Raw genomic sequence first — 15,933 nt, 5'->3', positions numbered from 1 at the left:
TCCCGGCTGATAAATATCTTCCTGGATAGTGGGTCATATAACCTGTAGCCCTTGCTCTCACGGCTATACCCAACAAAAATGCATTTTGTGGCTTTATCATCAAGCTTCCTCCTCAACTCTTTGGGTATGTGTGCATATGCAAGGCACCCAAAGATACGAAAATGCGATACAGAAGGCTTGCGGCCATGCCAAGCCTCAAAAGGAGTAATAGAAACCAATGCCTTTGTGGGACATCGATTCAAAATATGACAAGCACACATTACTGCTTCCACCCAAAAGATATGTGGTAGTCTTTTTGCCTTTAGCATACATCTGGCCATCTCCATGAGTGACCGATTTTTCCTTTCTGCAACTCCATTCTGTTGTGGAGTGTAAGGAGTAGTATACTGATGTTTTATACCTCTACTCCCAAGAAAAGAATTCAGCACATGTGACATATAATCAGAACGGAGAGTCTTCACCTTGCTTCCAGACTCTGTCTCAGCAAGTGCTACAAAGGCCAAAAATGCATCATATACCTGTGATTTCTGTGTCAAAGGATAGACCCAGCATATACGAGAGAAGTCATCAATAAATGTTGCAAAATAAAAGCAACCACCTAATGACTTCGTCTGCATGGGACCACAAAGATCACTATGTATAAGTTGCAACTTTGCAGTTGCTCTTAGAGCCTGATCACGTGGGAAGGAAAACCTGTGCATTTTTCCCAAAATACATCCTTCACAAATGTGATCTGGAGGCTTCTCCATGAGAGGTAGATCTGTAAACATATTATGTCGCTGCATAAGCATAAGACTACCAAAATTTACATGCCCCATGCGAGCATGCCATAACTCCGCATCAACCATAGCTGGAGTAAGAGTGAATGCATGATAAGCAGACTGATCCACTGGCTGAAATGCATCCAACTCATAAAGTCCATGACATAAAGTACCAGTAAGCATCAAGGTCAAGGCATTTGCTTTGTCTCTGACCATGCATTTATCATCATCAAAGTGGACTTGCATTCCACAATGTGCTAAAGAAGAAATGGACAACAAATTCTTCTTTATCCCTGGTACATATAAGGCATCTGTAAGGCGGAGAATGGAGCCATCAATGGCTGTAAGCTGAATCTCCCCAATGCCACACACTGGATATGAAGCATTGTTGGCACACTGAACAGTTTTGCCAACAGGGGCAGGGCCAACATGACTAAACAAATCCCTGCGAGATGTGATATGCTTTGAGGCACCACTATCAAAATACCAAGTACATGCATGCTCTGTCATACTGAGTGCCTGTGAAGACCAAGAGGCATCATAGCTGCATGTATAGAAACAGTAATCCCTGTCCTCAACAAAAGAAGCAGTCTCGGGAGGAGCTTTAGGAGCATCATTAACAGACATCCCAGCTTCTTTTGCCTTCTCTTTGGCAATCCTCTTCCTACATTCCGTGATGTAGTGACCTGGCTTCTTACAATAATGACATTTGCCCTTCTTCTTGGGCTGTCCATCACTTTTCTTGGTATCCTGTGAAGAACCACCATCACCTGAATTTTGATTTGCACTCTTTGGCTGAGATTTCCCTTTCCCCTTTTGACCTGTAGTAAATGCTTGTTCAGCATTTGTGTTCATATTCATATTCTTCCTCATTTGCTCCTCTTGTAATAAGAGAGCAACAAGTTCCTGATACTTGAGGGGTTCAACAGCATTCCTCATGCTGAGGTTCAAAGAGGTATGGAAAGCCAAGTAAGATCTTGGCAAAGAGTGCAAGATGGTGGACACAAGCTGTGTCTCAGGAATAATCTCATCCACATTGATGAGTTGCTCTCTCAAATCCTGCAGCTTGTTTAAGTGGCTAGACATATCATCTCCTTCATTCATTTTTTGATTTTCCAGCTCTCTTTTCAAAAATGAGATCCTAGCCTCATTACGAGCAGCATACATTTGCTCCAAAGTCACCCATGCATTCTGTGAAGAGCCAGCTGACCGAATATGAGGTATAATGGACCTCTGAACTGACAATGCAATGAGTGACAATGCTTGTGCATCCCTGGCATCCCATGTCTTTTGAGCATTTGTTCTCTGAACAGGCAATGGCTGTCCTGGAGCCTGTACCTGTTGTCCTCGTCCACGAGCACCCCCTTGAGGAGGAGTCTCTGGAGCCAATGGACCTGGACGTGGTTCATCACCACTAACAAAATCCCAAAGACCTTTTGCCACAAGCACATTTTTCAGCATAAAACTCCACAAGGAGTAGTTCGTGCCATCCAATTTGTCTTCCTTAGACAAATATGTGAATACATCACTTTGCTGTTGATTTGCCATTATGCTTTACGCACAATGTTGTACCTGTTTACCAAAAAACCCAAAAGCAAAAAACCTGATAACAACTGTACTCCACTGAATACAGTTCACCCAAATCTGCCTGCACTCTCAATCCTCTGAATGTGCAGCTCAATGCACCAATGACTGAGTAGAGCAGCAAATGGCGTACACAATGCCAAAATGCCCCAAAATTTGCTGCACCCAAACTGTGCAAAAAAACCTGTATATTTCCTTGCTAGAAAATCTGCCTGTTGTGCCTGTATATTTTCACAGAGAAAATAAAAATGCCCAATATTCAAGACTTGTACTGCTTACCAGAGTTGAGATTTCAACGCAAATGACTGTTGTATTGTGCAGGTACAGTGTACTGTACGGAGCAAGTTGCAGGTACGGTGAAAGTACGACGGATGTACTTTCAGACAGAGCACTGTACTGAACAGTGCGTTTGAGTACTCTGCAGATCTGGAAGTCGCACAGCAGGTACAGTCGAAGCAGGTACAGTCGAAGCAGGTACAGTCGAAGCAGGTACAGTCGGGTACTGAAGCAGGTTCACAGCATGCGCAGATTTGTATAGTCGCCAGGTACAGTCGGGTATGAGCAGGTACACGTCAGCTGCTGCGACTGTATGCAGGTACAGTACGGGTACTGAAGGCAGCGCTGACTGGTACTGAAATGAAGGCGGCGCACAGGTGTTAATGAAGGCGGCGCAGTGTTGTACTGAGGTGTACGCAGCAGTACTGCAGGTACAGTCCACCACAGGAACAAGTACAGTTGACTGTACTATACAGGTACAGTCGACTTGTTCTGTACAGAACTGAAGGTGACTGCAGACAGGTACTGATGAAGGCGGCGCTGACAGTTTACCGGCTGGTACAGTACGATGGCACTGTCAGGTACGGATGCAGTACAGCGCACAGTTGTACGGGCAGCTGATGCTGATAGTGTACGGACAGGGCTTGAGCTGAGCTTCAATGCTCTGATACCAAATGAAGACTTTGAAGGATTAGGGTTAGGGTTTTCACAAGCTCAAACAGGCGTGGAAATCAAGAGATGAAGGAACACGACTCCCAATATGCTTGAATGAATAAAAGTAAAGTACAAGCCACATGATAGTGACCCCTAAAGGATAAGTGTTCACATGACCGGCCATAAATGTGCCGGGTGGACCAAAACACTTATAACCTGCATATAAGTGAAAATGAACTAAACTGGGGGAAAAAACCTCCACTAACTGAAGTAAAAAGTGCCCCAGTAACCTACTAATGATCACTAGCACTCCTCTGGGTGCATACACAGCATAAAACCCAACACTATCCTTGGCTGGGAGGGTGGTGGTGGCAAATCAGGTGCTGTTAGCGACCATGTGGTACATTACGTCTTGCTGGATTTTCTCGAGCTCTTGCATCAGCCAGGTACAGAGGCTGATCAGGAACTTTCTGTGGTCTGGGCGGGACGGTCAGCCAGCTCGGGCAAAGGTTGCATGGGCAGTTATTACACTTCCACTGGCTCAGGGCGGTTTGGGCATTATAGATCCAGTCGATCAGAGTAGAGCCTTATTGGGGAAGCTTATTGTTCGGGGGTTGCTTCCAGGCGCTGAGCCTTGGAAAGAGCTCCTCTTGCAGCGACTGCAGGCTCGGGCGCCCCCTGCAGGGGATACTTGGGCACCAGAGATCCGCTGGATCTTCATAGAGATGAGGAGGACAGGCCTCAGTAGAGGATGGGAGGACAGATTTGCTTTGAGTATCCTGAGAGCTTGGGAGCTGCTGAGACCGGGGCTCTCTCAGCGGCCTCCTTCTTGTGTTGAGGAGCGGGCCAGGCAGCCGCTCATCTGGAGCCCAGCGGTTCGTACGGAGCAGGGTCATATGCTGGGTTCTCGGCCTCGTCTAGCCTGGGGACCTTTAGCGGCAGGCCCAGCTCGTAGTTTTGGAGACTGGCAGGCTTTCTGCAGTCTACCAGAGGAGATCCAGGTGGAGAGGCTGAGTCACTTCAAAGGGGGGTTGATTATGAGGGATGATATTAAGGAGGCACTTACAGAGGAGTGGTTCACACCTCTCGAGCCAATGGCCCCACGGTGGATGGGAGCCTTTACACAGTTGGAGATCCTGATTGCTGTCAGAGCTAGCACTGAGGATGGCAGATGCCTCTACTATGAGATTCAGGATGAGGGCAGACTCCAGAGAGTGGAGGTGGAGTCGCCTTTGGTTGCAGAGTGCACCTTTCAGAGGATTCGGGTAGTGGCTGCCGCTTCTCGGAAGTGGCATATTGACCCCGACCCTGCTGATGTGCTCTCGGATTGGCGCATATGGGCATATGCAGCGCGCCCCTTGGCCCGGCTACAGTGGGACCCCGGGGAGTACGAGTGGCATGATCCTTATGCATCCCTTGAGGCCACAGAGATCACCTTTTTCCAGTATACTATTCGGCTGGGACGGCATATTTTGACGGCGAGGAGGACGGTTTCTCCAGCGGCAGCGGGGCATTGGCGATTGCAGGGACTCTCACAGGAGTTCCTGGAGGATTTCTGGGCTCGGCTCTGGGCTAGTCGGCAGGCCCGCAGGATCTCGGCTTTTCAGTGGCTGGTCGCCCACAGGGGCTCAGCAGTTGGCACTTGGCTTGTTTACAGCGGTCTTCCGGCGGCCTGCGTCCGATGTGGCCACCCTATGGAGACACAGAGACATTGCCTTTGGGACTGCCCTCAGGCACAGCAGATTTGGCTGCGGATACTGCGTATTCTGGCCCCCCTCTCTCCAGAGGGTATGTTTACGTGGGGTGCCGCTGCTTGGTCGACTTCGTCAGGGCCTGCTATGGGCTATGAGATGGAGCAGGGCAGTCAGGCCATCAGATTTATTAGGGGCCAGCCTCGCCTGGTTCCGGCACCGGATTTCTCGTCCGCCAGCTGGACACAGGAGAGGGATTTACGATGGGAGCTCCTCAGCAACCTCACCATCTGGTTCACCTGGAGGGCCCGGTGCTTTACGGCCTTTGAGGGGAGATTAGAGCCACCAGCAGAGACTGTTCGGGGGGTTTGGCAGGAGTTGATCCACACCCTGCGAGGACAGTACGACCGCATCCGGGGAGACTCGGACGAGGCGATCTTACGGCGCCAGGCCTTTCACACCACTTGGCGCTGTGGCCCGTTCTACACCTTACACACGGGATCCCCCCGTTGGCACTACAGGCCACCTGTTTGGCTCTTCCCCCCCCTATTGTATGATTTAGCCGCTCAGTTCTTTATACTGATGCTTGTATTTTGCACCACCTAGGGAGAGTCTCCCGGGCTGCCATGATGTATTCACTGCTCTTCTCTCTCTTAGGAGCAAGAGAGATCTTTTGTAGCCCTACGGGCGTTTTTATATAACTAATGAAAGGATCTTTTCTCGGGAAAAAAAAAAGTCCCTTGATTTGCACTGCAATTTGCTGCAATTTTGCCCAAATGTGCGATTTTTCACATCATACAGCATGTATGAGTGCTTAATTGCACAATTACATCAAAAGCCCCAAATTTCGACATCCAATTTCCTGCAAATTGATCTTGATTGTGACCAATTTCCTGCAAATTGATCCTGATTGTGACCAATGTCACCCAATTTTGCCAATTTTGCTCAAAATTGAGCAATTCGACACCTGTATCTACTCAATTGTTGATTGTACCTGCTCAATTGCAAGTCCCAAAAAAAATTTGAGGAAAATACCTTGTAATTTTCTGATTTTTCTCTGATTTGCAGGCGGGTTTTGTTGTTGCAGGAAAAGGGATGATGATGCTGCTGCTGTTCTGTGCAGGTGGGGGGGGGGGGGGGGGCACTTCTTGCTGCAGATTTGATGGCTGCTCCTACCACCACTTCGCACTACGGGTTCGCTACAGGCTTGCCTTTGCGAATGATTCAACGCCTAGCGCCAGCCGACGACTAACGCCTAGTAGCCTTCGCTCACTTCAGTTCGCTGCTCCACGCTCGACGCCTGGCTTTTACGTGGACCACTACCCCGCTTACGAGCTCGCCTCCAGCTTCGCCTGCGTTTCGGCTCGCTGCTCACGCTCGACGCCTCCAGCTACGCTGCCTTCGCTTATGTTTCGCCTAGCGCAGGTAGCCAGGAACTCCACATTAATACGCTTTACTGCCTTCGCATACCACTTACGCCTGGCGCTGCTTTCGCTTCAGTGGCTCGAGTTGTGTGAGAGCTTTCTTGTACGCAGCCTTCTACGAACACTCACAGTAGGCAGCCTGAGCTTCTTACTCCCTCCAAATTTTGCCACCACAGCCTCTGCGCGCCTGGTCTTCGCTACAAGCTTGCCTTCACGATTGCTGGCTCGACTGTGTGCTCCAGTTGATGGCTCTGATACCAGTTGTGTGGGAGAAACAGGAATTAGGGTTAGGTTAATTCATGTGGGAGACATACACAGAGAAACAAGGGAGAGAGAGAGAGAGAGAGAGTTGTGGGGATAAGTCAACTCATCATGAGTGTGTGACTCCCCTATCACACATGTATATTGCACTAGTACACATAGTGCACTTAGTACATTAACAGTACTAAGTGTACTATGTACTATAACTTATGGGCTTGTACACACTATAAGGGTGGGCATTATGCCTTTACCCCAACAGAAAAGACATGCAGATGGATCCATTGACAGGTACAAAGCCCGTCTAGTTGCAAAGGGCTATGCACAGAAGAAGGGCATTGATTATGAGGAGACAGTTGCTCCTACATCCCGTATGTCGACACTTAGGTGTGTCATTGCATTGGCTGCACATCGTGGTTGGGTTGTTCACCAGTTGGACATCAAGACTGCTTTCCTACATGGGGACCTCGAGGAGGAAGTTTATGTATATCAGCCCATAGGTTTTGCAGAACATGGTCATGAAGGGAAAGTATGCAGGCTGAAAAAGGCCTTGTATGGTTTGAAACAAGCTCCACGAGCTTGGTATGCAAAGATAGATGCTTTCCTGCTCACTCAAGGCTTTGTGAACAGACCATCAGAAGCCACTTTGTATGTAAAGAAAGAAGAGAAAGATCTGCTGGTCATCAGTCTTTATGTAGATGATCTTTTGCTCATGGGATCAAATGATGACAAAATTGCAGCTTTTAAAGAGATACTGCAACAGACATTTGACATGTCTGATTTGGGGCTCGTACACTACTATTTGGGCATACAGTTTGTGCAGGATAACAGAGGCATTGGGTTGTTGCAATCTCGGTATGTTGCTAAACTTCTGGAGAAGTTTAAATTTCAGGATTGCAAGCCTATTAGCACTCCTATGGAGCCTGGGATGAAACTGTCACTACAAGATGACAGTATTTCTTTTGATGCCACTACATATGCTCAGGCTGTTGGGTGCCTTATTTACTTGTGTACTACACGGCCAGATATTCAGTATGCCGTATCTCAGTTAAGCAGATTCATGCACAGCCCGCGATTGTCACATTGGCAAGCTATGAAGCGTGTATTCCGGTATTTACAGGGTACCTTGTCTCTTGGATTGCTTTATCCTGAGGGGGGTGACATGCAGTTATATGCTTACAGCGATTCAGATTGGGCTGGTGATTTTGATACCAGACATTCCACTAGTGGCAATTGTTTCTTTCTTGGCTCTTCATGTATTTCTTGGCTAAGCAAGAAACAAACCACAGTGGCCACTTCGTCTTGTGAGGCAGAGTACAGAGCAGCCTACACTACTACCATTGAGTGTGTCTGGCTGCGTCGTCTCATGACTGATATGGATATTTCAGTGGAGGAGCCTACACCTATCTATACTGATAGTCAGAGTGCCATTGCTGTTGCCAGGAATCCTGTGTTTCATGCTCGCACGAAACACATTGAGATTCACTATCATTTTGTTCGGGAGAGACTCCAGGAAGGTGATATCAGTCTGATTTATTGTCCTGCAAATCAAAATGTGGCAGACATCTTCACCAAGGCATTACCACATCCGAAATTCGAAGCATTCCGCACTGCTTTGAATTTGTTTCCTTTTGGTGGATGATGTACAGTGATCACATATCACTCCAGGGGGGTTTGTTGGGTTTTATGCTGTGTATGCACCCAGAGGAGTGCTAGTGATCATCAGTAGATTACTGGGGCATTTTTTACTTCAGTTAGTGGAGGTTTTTTCCCCAGTTTACCTTAGTTTCACTTATAATAGTTTATAAGTGATTTGGTCCACCTGGCACACTTTATGGCCGGACATGTGAACACATCTTTTAGGTCACTTCATTATGTGGCTATTGTACTTCACTTTTTATCACTACTGAATACAAGAGGAGTCGTGTTCTCTCTCTTTGCCTCTCACGTTTCTGTTTGAAGTACCTCCAAACCCTAACCCTAACTGTTCATAACCTTCAGTAAAGACATTGAGGCTTATGTACGTGCATGTATTACTTGCCAAAAGGTAAAATTTGACAGGCAAAAACCTCCAGGTTTGCTTCAGCCATTGCCTATTCCCTCGCAACCTTGGGAAAGTATTACTATGGATTTTATTATGGACTTGCCTAGATCCCAACATGGGAATGATGCTATTTGGACCATTGTGGACAGGTTTAGCAAGCAAGCTCATTTCTTGCCCGTCAAGAAAACCATTAAAGTTGATCATATGGTAAAGCTTTTTCTTGCTAATATCTTCAAGCATCATGGTATGCCTAAATCCATTGTTGGGGATAGAGATCCCAAGACTACGAGCCTCTTTTGGAGGGCTTTATTTGATAATATGGACACTAAACTTGAGTTTTCATCAGCTTATCATCCCCAAACGGATGGCCAAAGTGACGCTGCAAATTCAACCGTGTTGGATTTGTTGAAGTGTTATGTGGCAGATCAAAAGACTGCATGGGAGAAGTATCTTCCACTTGTTAAGTTTGCCTACAACAATACAATCCATGCCTCCACGGGAAAGGCCCCGTTTGAGATTATTTATGGCAGAGTGGTTTTGCCACCCATCCTTCGTACAAAGGATGAGATTTTTGCACCTAATGAATATGTTCGTGACTTGGATGTAGCCTTTGTACAGGTACGGACAGCCATTGCAACATCACAAAATAAGCATAAAATGGCTGCTGACAAGCATAGAAAGGACATGCAAGTCAAAGATGGGTTTTGCTGAAATTTGAGAAGGCTAGGCTTCGGAAGAGGCCAAGACAAGAAGGATCATATCCTAAGCTTTCTCCTCGCTATTATGGACCCTTCAAGGTGATTCAAAAGATCAATGAAGTGTCATACATGCTTGCTTTACCTAGTCATTGGAAGATTCACAACGCATTTCATGTGAGTCTTTTTCGGAAATATGTGGGGCCAGATCTTGACGAGCTTGTCACAGAAGATCTGCCAGAGATTGATGAGCTTGAGGAGATCCTCTAGCCAGAACAGACTGTCTTTCACAAGGAGCGAAAGCTACCTGCAGGAAAGCTTTCCAGGAGATACCTTGTGAAGTTCAAGAATTATTTGCCCATTGATGCAAAGTGGGTAAATGAGGATTATTTTATTGACTACCCACAGTTGTTGCAGGCATATCTTGAGGCTTTTCAGTTGAGGACAACTCTTTGGAAGCCCGGGTGGATGTCACCAATGGGCCGACCATTTGGTCCATCTCCAGATTTGTGTCTCGTTCACTTGAGGCCAGGCCGGTGTCTCATGTGAAGGGGCCAGTATTTTTGCATAACATGGACGGGAGCCAGACTGGTGCCACCCGTGTGTTAGCAGGACGGTGTCGTATGGACGATAGCCAGACTGGTGCCACCCGTGTATGACCTGGACTGTGTTCTATCCATGGGATTGTCACGCCATGGAAAAGCCAGTATTTGTGCCGTGTCTTGCCTATGGGACTGTCACTCCATAGGGAGGCTTGTGCCTGGATCTGTGTCTTACCTATGGGACTATCACTCCATAGAAAGACCGCGATTTATGTTTTCTGTCGTGCCATTTTTGTGCCCGACAGATGTTTTGTACTTGTTCCATGAACGGGAGATATGTCCATGATACTATTTGCACATGCATTCATGTTTTGCATGTTTGAAACTGTTTTCGCATGACTTGTATTCTTGTGTTTGCCTGTTTGATGTGCCACTTACTGAACGGGGACGCCTGCCAGTGAGTCGTGAAGTTTGCTCTGTCTTCTGACAAGTTTTGTTGCGTGTGAACAGGTGGTAAGTGTATTGCACTTGTTGGTTTAATAGCTTTCCTTTCTAACCTTTAATTTTATAAGGTTGTAAGTTCACATTCATTTAAAAAGTGGGCACCCACGTGTGGGCCAAGGTGGGGAGGGAAACCCCACACTTAACCCTTTATGTGTGTGGGGGTGGGTGCATGACCACCTACCCACACCCCACCTTGAAACTGGCCGCCCCCATGCAAGCTTGGGGAGCCGGTCAGCTGTGGTTGTATGTTTCCTCTCCAACACCTACAAAGAGGCGACCATCCTATCATCCTTGAGGAGATTTGGCAGGCGACCATCCTTCAAGCTCTATAGACGGTTGTGCGCTCTCCCAGCAGGCTACGCTTGCTCTCCAGCAGGCTGCGCACTCTCCATAGCGGCTGCTCCCTCTGTCCAGCAGGCTGCGCCTCCTCCTCTTCAGCAGGCGGCTTCTGCTCACCCTCAGACGGCTGTGCTCTGCAGCCAGGTGGCTCCTCTTCAGCTGGCGGCTGCGCCTCCTCCTCCTCCCTTAAAGACAGCTGCCCCTTCTCCACTACAACCAGACGGCTTCTGCATCCTCAGGCGGCTGTGCTCTACCAGCAGGCTGCGCTCCACTTTGCAGGCGATTGCATCTCTTCGCCTTCCTCAGGTGGCTACACGCTAGTGGGCTACTCCCTCTACCTTGCAGGCGGCTGCGCCACCCCACATGCGGCTGCAGCCAGGTTTCCTCTCCACTCTTCAAGTGGCTACACCTTCTCCACAAGCAGCTGCTCCTCATCCTCCTCGACAGGCTGCTGCGCCCTGGTGTCCCTCTCAAGTAACTACACACAAACGCCTCGTGTATTTGTCTTCCATTAGCAAGCTACAAGTAAGTGGATTCAGATTTAAGTAAAGGATTTTGTTGTAAATCTAATAAAGGATTCTCTCTATCGCTAACACCCGTTCCGTGCCGGGTAGTCCAAGCTTTTGGAGAACCAGGGTCCATGGGTGCCGAGATCGGGAGAGCCAGGCGTTAGTACGGGAGCGCCCGTTTGTGCGTGGTCCTGGAACACCAGTGGGGCGCTCTCCACGGATTCCAGTGAAGGCACAGGACCGTAGAGACTTGACCACTCAAGTGGTCGCACTGCCTCGAACGTCTACTTCGAGTTTCTTGTTTGGTACTGTATTCATCTCAGTTGTACATGGACATCATCTAGTTCATTGAACCCATGGAGCATTGTATTTGTTAAATACTCCCAATAATATATCATATATTGAGGGGGGGGTCAGCCCGTTCCGTCCCCAGTGCTCGTGTCCATCTATCAACATTTCATTTGATTTCAATTTTCAATTGTTATTGAGTTGTACATTTCAAATTATTGAGTTGTACATTTCATTTCAATTTTCATTTGCTATTGAGTTGTACATTTCAAATTGTGATATTTAAGTTGTGCTATTACACGTGTGGGTGTCCAACGGAGTCTATCCCCACTTGACGGGATCGGTTTCACCAGCAACACAGACATCAACCCCAGCTTGAGCAGATCTTGGAGAGGCACAGAGCCACCTTCCCATGCCCGGCATATCTGCAAAGCCTTCTACAAGCTAACCCCATGCTCAATATCCTTGATGCCCCCTCCTCCTACCGGGGGGTTAGCTCCATAGGTTGTATGATGATGACGGTCCCACTTTGTATCATATGGCTCGGATTTGACATTCCCAACTCATAGCTCTAGTCTTTGTTTTCTTTTGTACCATGATGAGATCACATGCACACTAGTGTATCACTTTTGGTCTCATAGACCCACTGGGTCTTTTGAAGGTGTTTAACTTTGTAACATCTTTTTTGTCTCAATAGACCCTAGTGGTCTTTTGAAGACGTTAATAAAAGTCTCTCTCTCTCTCTCTCTCTCTCTCTCTCTCCCCCATAACTTCCATGCTACAACACCCTATGCAGGAGATTCTAGGATGAGGATGCCCTCTCCCTCCCTCCCTCCCTCCCCCCCGCCCCCTCCCAATCAACCTCGTATCAGCTTTACTTTAATTTGCATTTGGTTCAGCCCCCCCTCTTTTATATGTTTACTTGGATCAGCCCTGTACTGTATTGGATCTGCTCTAGCCTCAACTCATAGATCATAGATCTGTTAACTCCATCTGTATATTTACACAAGTAGCAAGAGTACAAACATTGCAAACATGCAGTCAATATATACAAAAAAACATGAAAGGGGGAGCTCCCACCATGGCTGGCTGCTCTTGGGGGGAGTTTACATCAAAGAGGGGGGGGGGGGGGGGGGGGGGTGGGGGGGGCCTATAATGCCAAGAAACTCCTTCCTTCTTGAAAAGGAAGGGTCTGGGGGTCCAAGCTTGAAGGAACACCTCTTGCCTCTGTTGCATGCAGTCAGATTCACCGGTCAAGCGATTGAAGCGCCCTCTCAGTATGTGAATGAGATCCACCCATATGGTTCGGATGGTCTCCACACATAGGGTAGTCACTCCATCAATGGTCTTGCTCCTTCTAGGTATACTGCTCTTGAGGTCCGGTCGGTCCCGACATCCCCTGCTGCAATCCTCCGGGTCTCCTCATGCATGTTAAAGTCCTCCCATGCACCAAGCATCAGCCATGGGAAGACCTTGACACACCTGAAGCTAGAAGGACGTGTGCTCAGAAGCCCCATTGGGGGCATAGATATTGAGGAGCCCAAGGCAGGTCTCCCCAACACGAAGGTTCACCCACTGAGTGCAGCCAGGATCATGCCGGGATCCTCGACCAGGAAAGCTACCACCTGGCTCACCGAAATGCAAACTCCCCCCCCCCGGTTCTCCAGGGGGCCAGACGCTGGGGACCAATAAGTACGACGCCTGCCAAAAAAAACACTTTCTGGAAGAAAATGCTGTGCTTGTCAATGACCCAGCATTGGTATATTTCGACTCCTTGCTACCTTTATTGGATTGAGAAGCTAAGCCCCCAAAAAAAAAAAAAAAAAAAAAAAAGGAAGAAGAAGAAGAAGAAGAGAGCTTTTAAAGAAGCAAGAAAATTCATCAACCAAAAGTGATGAAATCCATACTGAAACTTGTTCTCAAGATGTTGTAACAGCATAGACTCCGAAACTTCACAAGCCTCCATGGCCATGGAAAAGAGCTGCATGTAGACCACTACGCTTCTAATGGTTTGTTCATAGGCTATCTGAGGTTTCCCAAGCTGAGTCCTGATAAGTCACAGAAAAAAGAAAATAGTGATGCTGTGCTGAAATGTTTGGAAGAATTTCAAGTATCTGCTTTTAGATGCCAAACTTACCACACCTTCCTTGTAGTTTTGACATAAATTGCAAGCCTTCCTTCAGCTGTCAGATCAAGTTTCCACTCCTCGATTCCGGTGCAGAGTCCCTCCAATTCTGCACTTACATGACCTGAGAGGAAGGTCTCTTTCACAGTAAAAGTACAAAATAAATTCCGCCCAGCGTATGGAACCTCCATAATTGGAACAGCTTTTCCATCTTTGCCTGATAGGCACCAATCATCAATAACTGGGTTCCTTGACAACCCCTTGTATGGAGGGGAGGGGTTCACTAAAGACTTTGCATTGGACTTCTTTTCTAAAGAAGCCTTTGGTGAAGCCTCTCTCTCAGCAGTCTGTTGATCAAGCCTTGCAGCATTATCTGCTTCTTTGAATCTTTTTGCGAGTGGAGATTGCACAACCTGTTCAGTTTGGCAGTTCCTGCCCAAAACACAGCAATGTCGTGATTAAGCAAGTGTGAGCACATGTTCCAATCCAGCTTCTGGATTGAATCAAGAAAAAAATGCTGCAATACACAACTGTAAGAACTCAAGTTCATGTACTCCAAATGTGTTGTATCGACCTCATTGAGCCAAAGCTTGGGCTGAAGCAAAGTTCCAGCACCCATATCAAGATGGTAAGAGTAGCAGAAGGGAGATAGAGACAGGTAACCAGAGCTAGAAACAAGCTCTCTGCACAACATGAGTGATCCTTGACAGGACTTCAAAACTCGTAACAAGTTTGACAGGGTGTTATAGACCTTAAGTGGTCACCACAAAGAGTGGAAGTCCACATAGACAAAGGATTAGACTGCACTGCAAAAAGTGCTATAGGGGATCACAGACCTCAAGTAGTCACTCAGCAGGATGGGCATCTAGCTGCCAGACTGCCAGTGAGGGAAAAAAGTGAAAGGGTTCCAAGTTCGACTACACCACAATCCCTAATGGGTTGCTTGCAGCCATTCATGCATAGAAAAATTGGTTCAATTTCTTGGTCAATGCAAACTTTGGGGTAAAGACAGACCATCAAAGCCTTCAATAGGCTGGAGACAATGCCTCCACCTTATCATCATCATTAACAGAAACACTAATAGATGCAAGGGATTTCACAATGCCCTTGATTTTCAAGGTATAATCATTCACATGAATTGAAGTGGATGGGGGTGGGGAAACAAAAAGGGGGTGTCTAGGGGTGGTCTTTACTCTCTTTTCTTTGTTATGTTATGTGGTCTCGGGCCACAATATAAAGAATCCAAGGCGTCTATTCAAACTCGGGAGGAACATTCGACTGTTTGGGAAGAGGAGAAGCAAGAGGACGGCGGGCTGATTTGCTGGACAGCCACTTGCAGGTGTAAGTTCTTCTTTGTCCCCACCCACCCACCCTTTTTCAGAGTACATCCCCGCAATGGCAGATATGTTAGAGATGGCCGAGAGGCATGTGAAGATCCCTACACTCCCCACGTTCCCAGTGGACCGTCAGTTGGACGGGAACAACTACGGCATATGGAAGGTTATGATGGAATCTGTTCTGGAGTCCTACGACCTTGCTGATTTCATCGTTGTTGGGGTTCTATGGCCGGAAGTAGAGGAAGGGGAGTTACCGTCGATCCGAAAGGACCGGGAGGCACAGGCACAGTTGTGGGATCGTGTCAACGCCAAGGTCCGTTCATTTATCTTCCTCAACTGCACACCGCATGTAATCAATCATGTAAAGCATATGACGCTGGCCAAAGGTATATGTCAGCATTTGGCTTCTCTTTACAATAGGGTATCGTCCATGAAGAGGATTTCCTTGGAAGTACAGATGCGGGTTATGAGCCCTGCAAAGTTGTCGACGACCATGGACTCTTTTACACAGGAGGGGGAGTGATGGATGGAGTCCGACTCCACGATTGGAGTGACTCAGATTGGGAAGGAGATCCAGACACGAGGAGATCTACTTCAGGCCCAAGAGCAGTTTTATGGAGCAGTAAGAGGCAATCATCTTTTGCCTTGTCGTTGACAGAGGCAGAGTACCAGGCTGCTTGTGATGCTGCTTGTGAGGTGGTGAGGTTGCACAGGTTGCATTGCAGGATTGGGCTTCCACTGGAGGAACCCATGGTCATCGAGAGGCACTTTGTTCGTGAACAGATCGTTGCTGATGACATCTTGCTAGAGTTCTGTTCAACGAAGGACAATACGGTGGACCTCTTCACAAAGTCGCTATCTCAAGATTTGCTCAGGCGGCACCCCAGCTCTCTGTGGTTGGT

General features: G+C 47.6%; 1 protein-coding gene across 4 annotated transcripts in view; it reads right to left on the bottom strand.

Annotated features, from left to right (window-relative positions):
* LOC147623488 (protein ENHANCED DOWNY MILDEW 2-like) overlaps nucleotides 1–15,933 on the bottom strand; it is a 69,366-nt gene that overhangs the window by 42,569 nt on the left and 10,864 nt on the right. For 3 of the 4 annotated variants that reach the window (XR_015269387.1, XM_086821652.1, XM_086821651.1), the window contains exons 2-3: nucleotides 13,707–14,126; nucleotides 13,477–13,617 (exon numbers count right to left, since the gene is read on the bottom strand). The exons of the other annotated variant lie outside the window; for it this stretch is intronic. Coding sequence is in view for 2 of the 3 variants with exons in the window: in XM_086821652.1 (XP_086677778.1) it covers nucleotides 13,477–13,617; nucleotides 13,707–14,126 (561 nt within the window). In the remaining variant the exon portion in view is untranslated. The remainder of the gene's footprint in view (nucleotides 1–13,476; nucleotides 13,618–13,706; nucleotides 14,127–15,933) is intronic. 4 annotated transcript variants of the gene reach the window in all.

Source organism: Cibotium barometz, chromosome 27 (genome assembly GCF_041138505.1).
Source record: "Cibotium barometz isolate CiBa-2024 chromosome 27, ASM4113850v1, whole genome shotgun sequence".
In the NCBI taxonomy this organism is placed as follows: domain Eukaryota; kingdom Viridiplantae; phylum Streptophyta; class Polypodiopsida; order Cyatheales; family Cibotiaceae; genus Cibotium; species Cibotium barometz.
The sequence above is the reverse complement of the archived record's forward strand: the minus strand, read 5'-3'. Positions and strand labels throughout refer to the sequence as shown.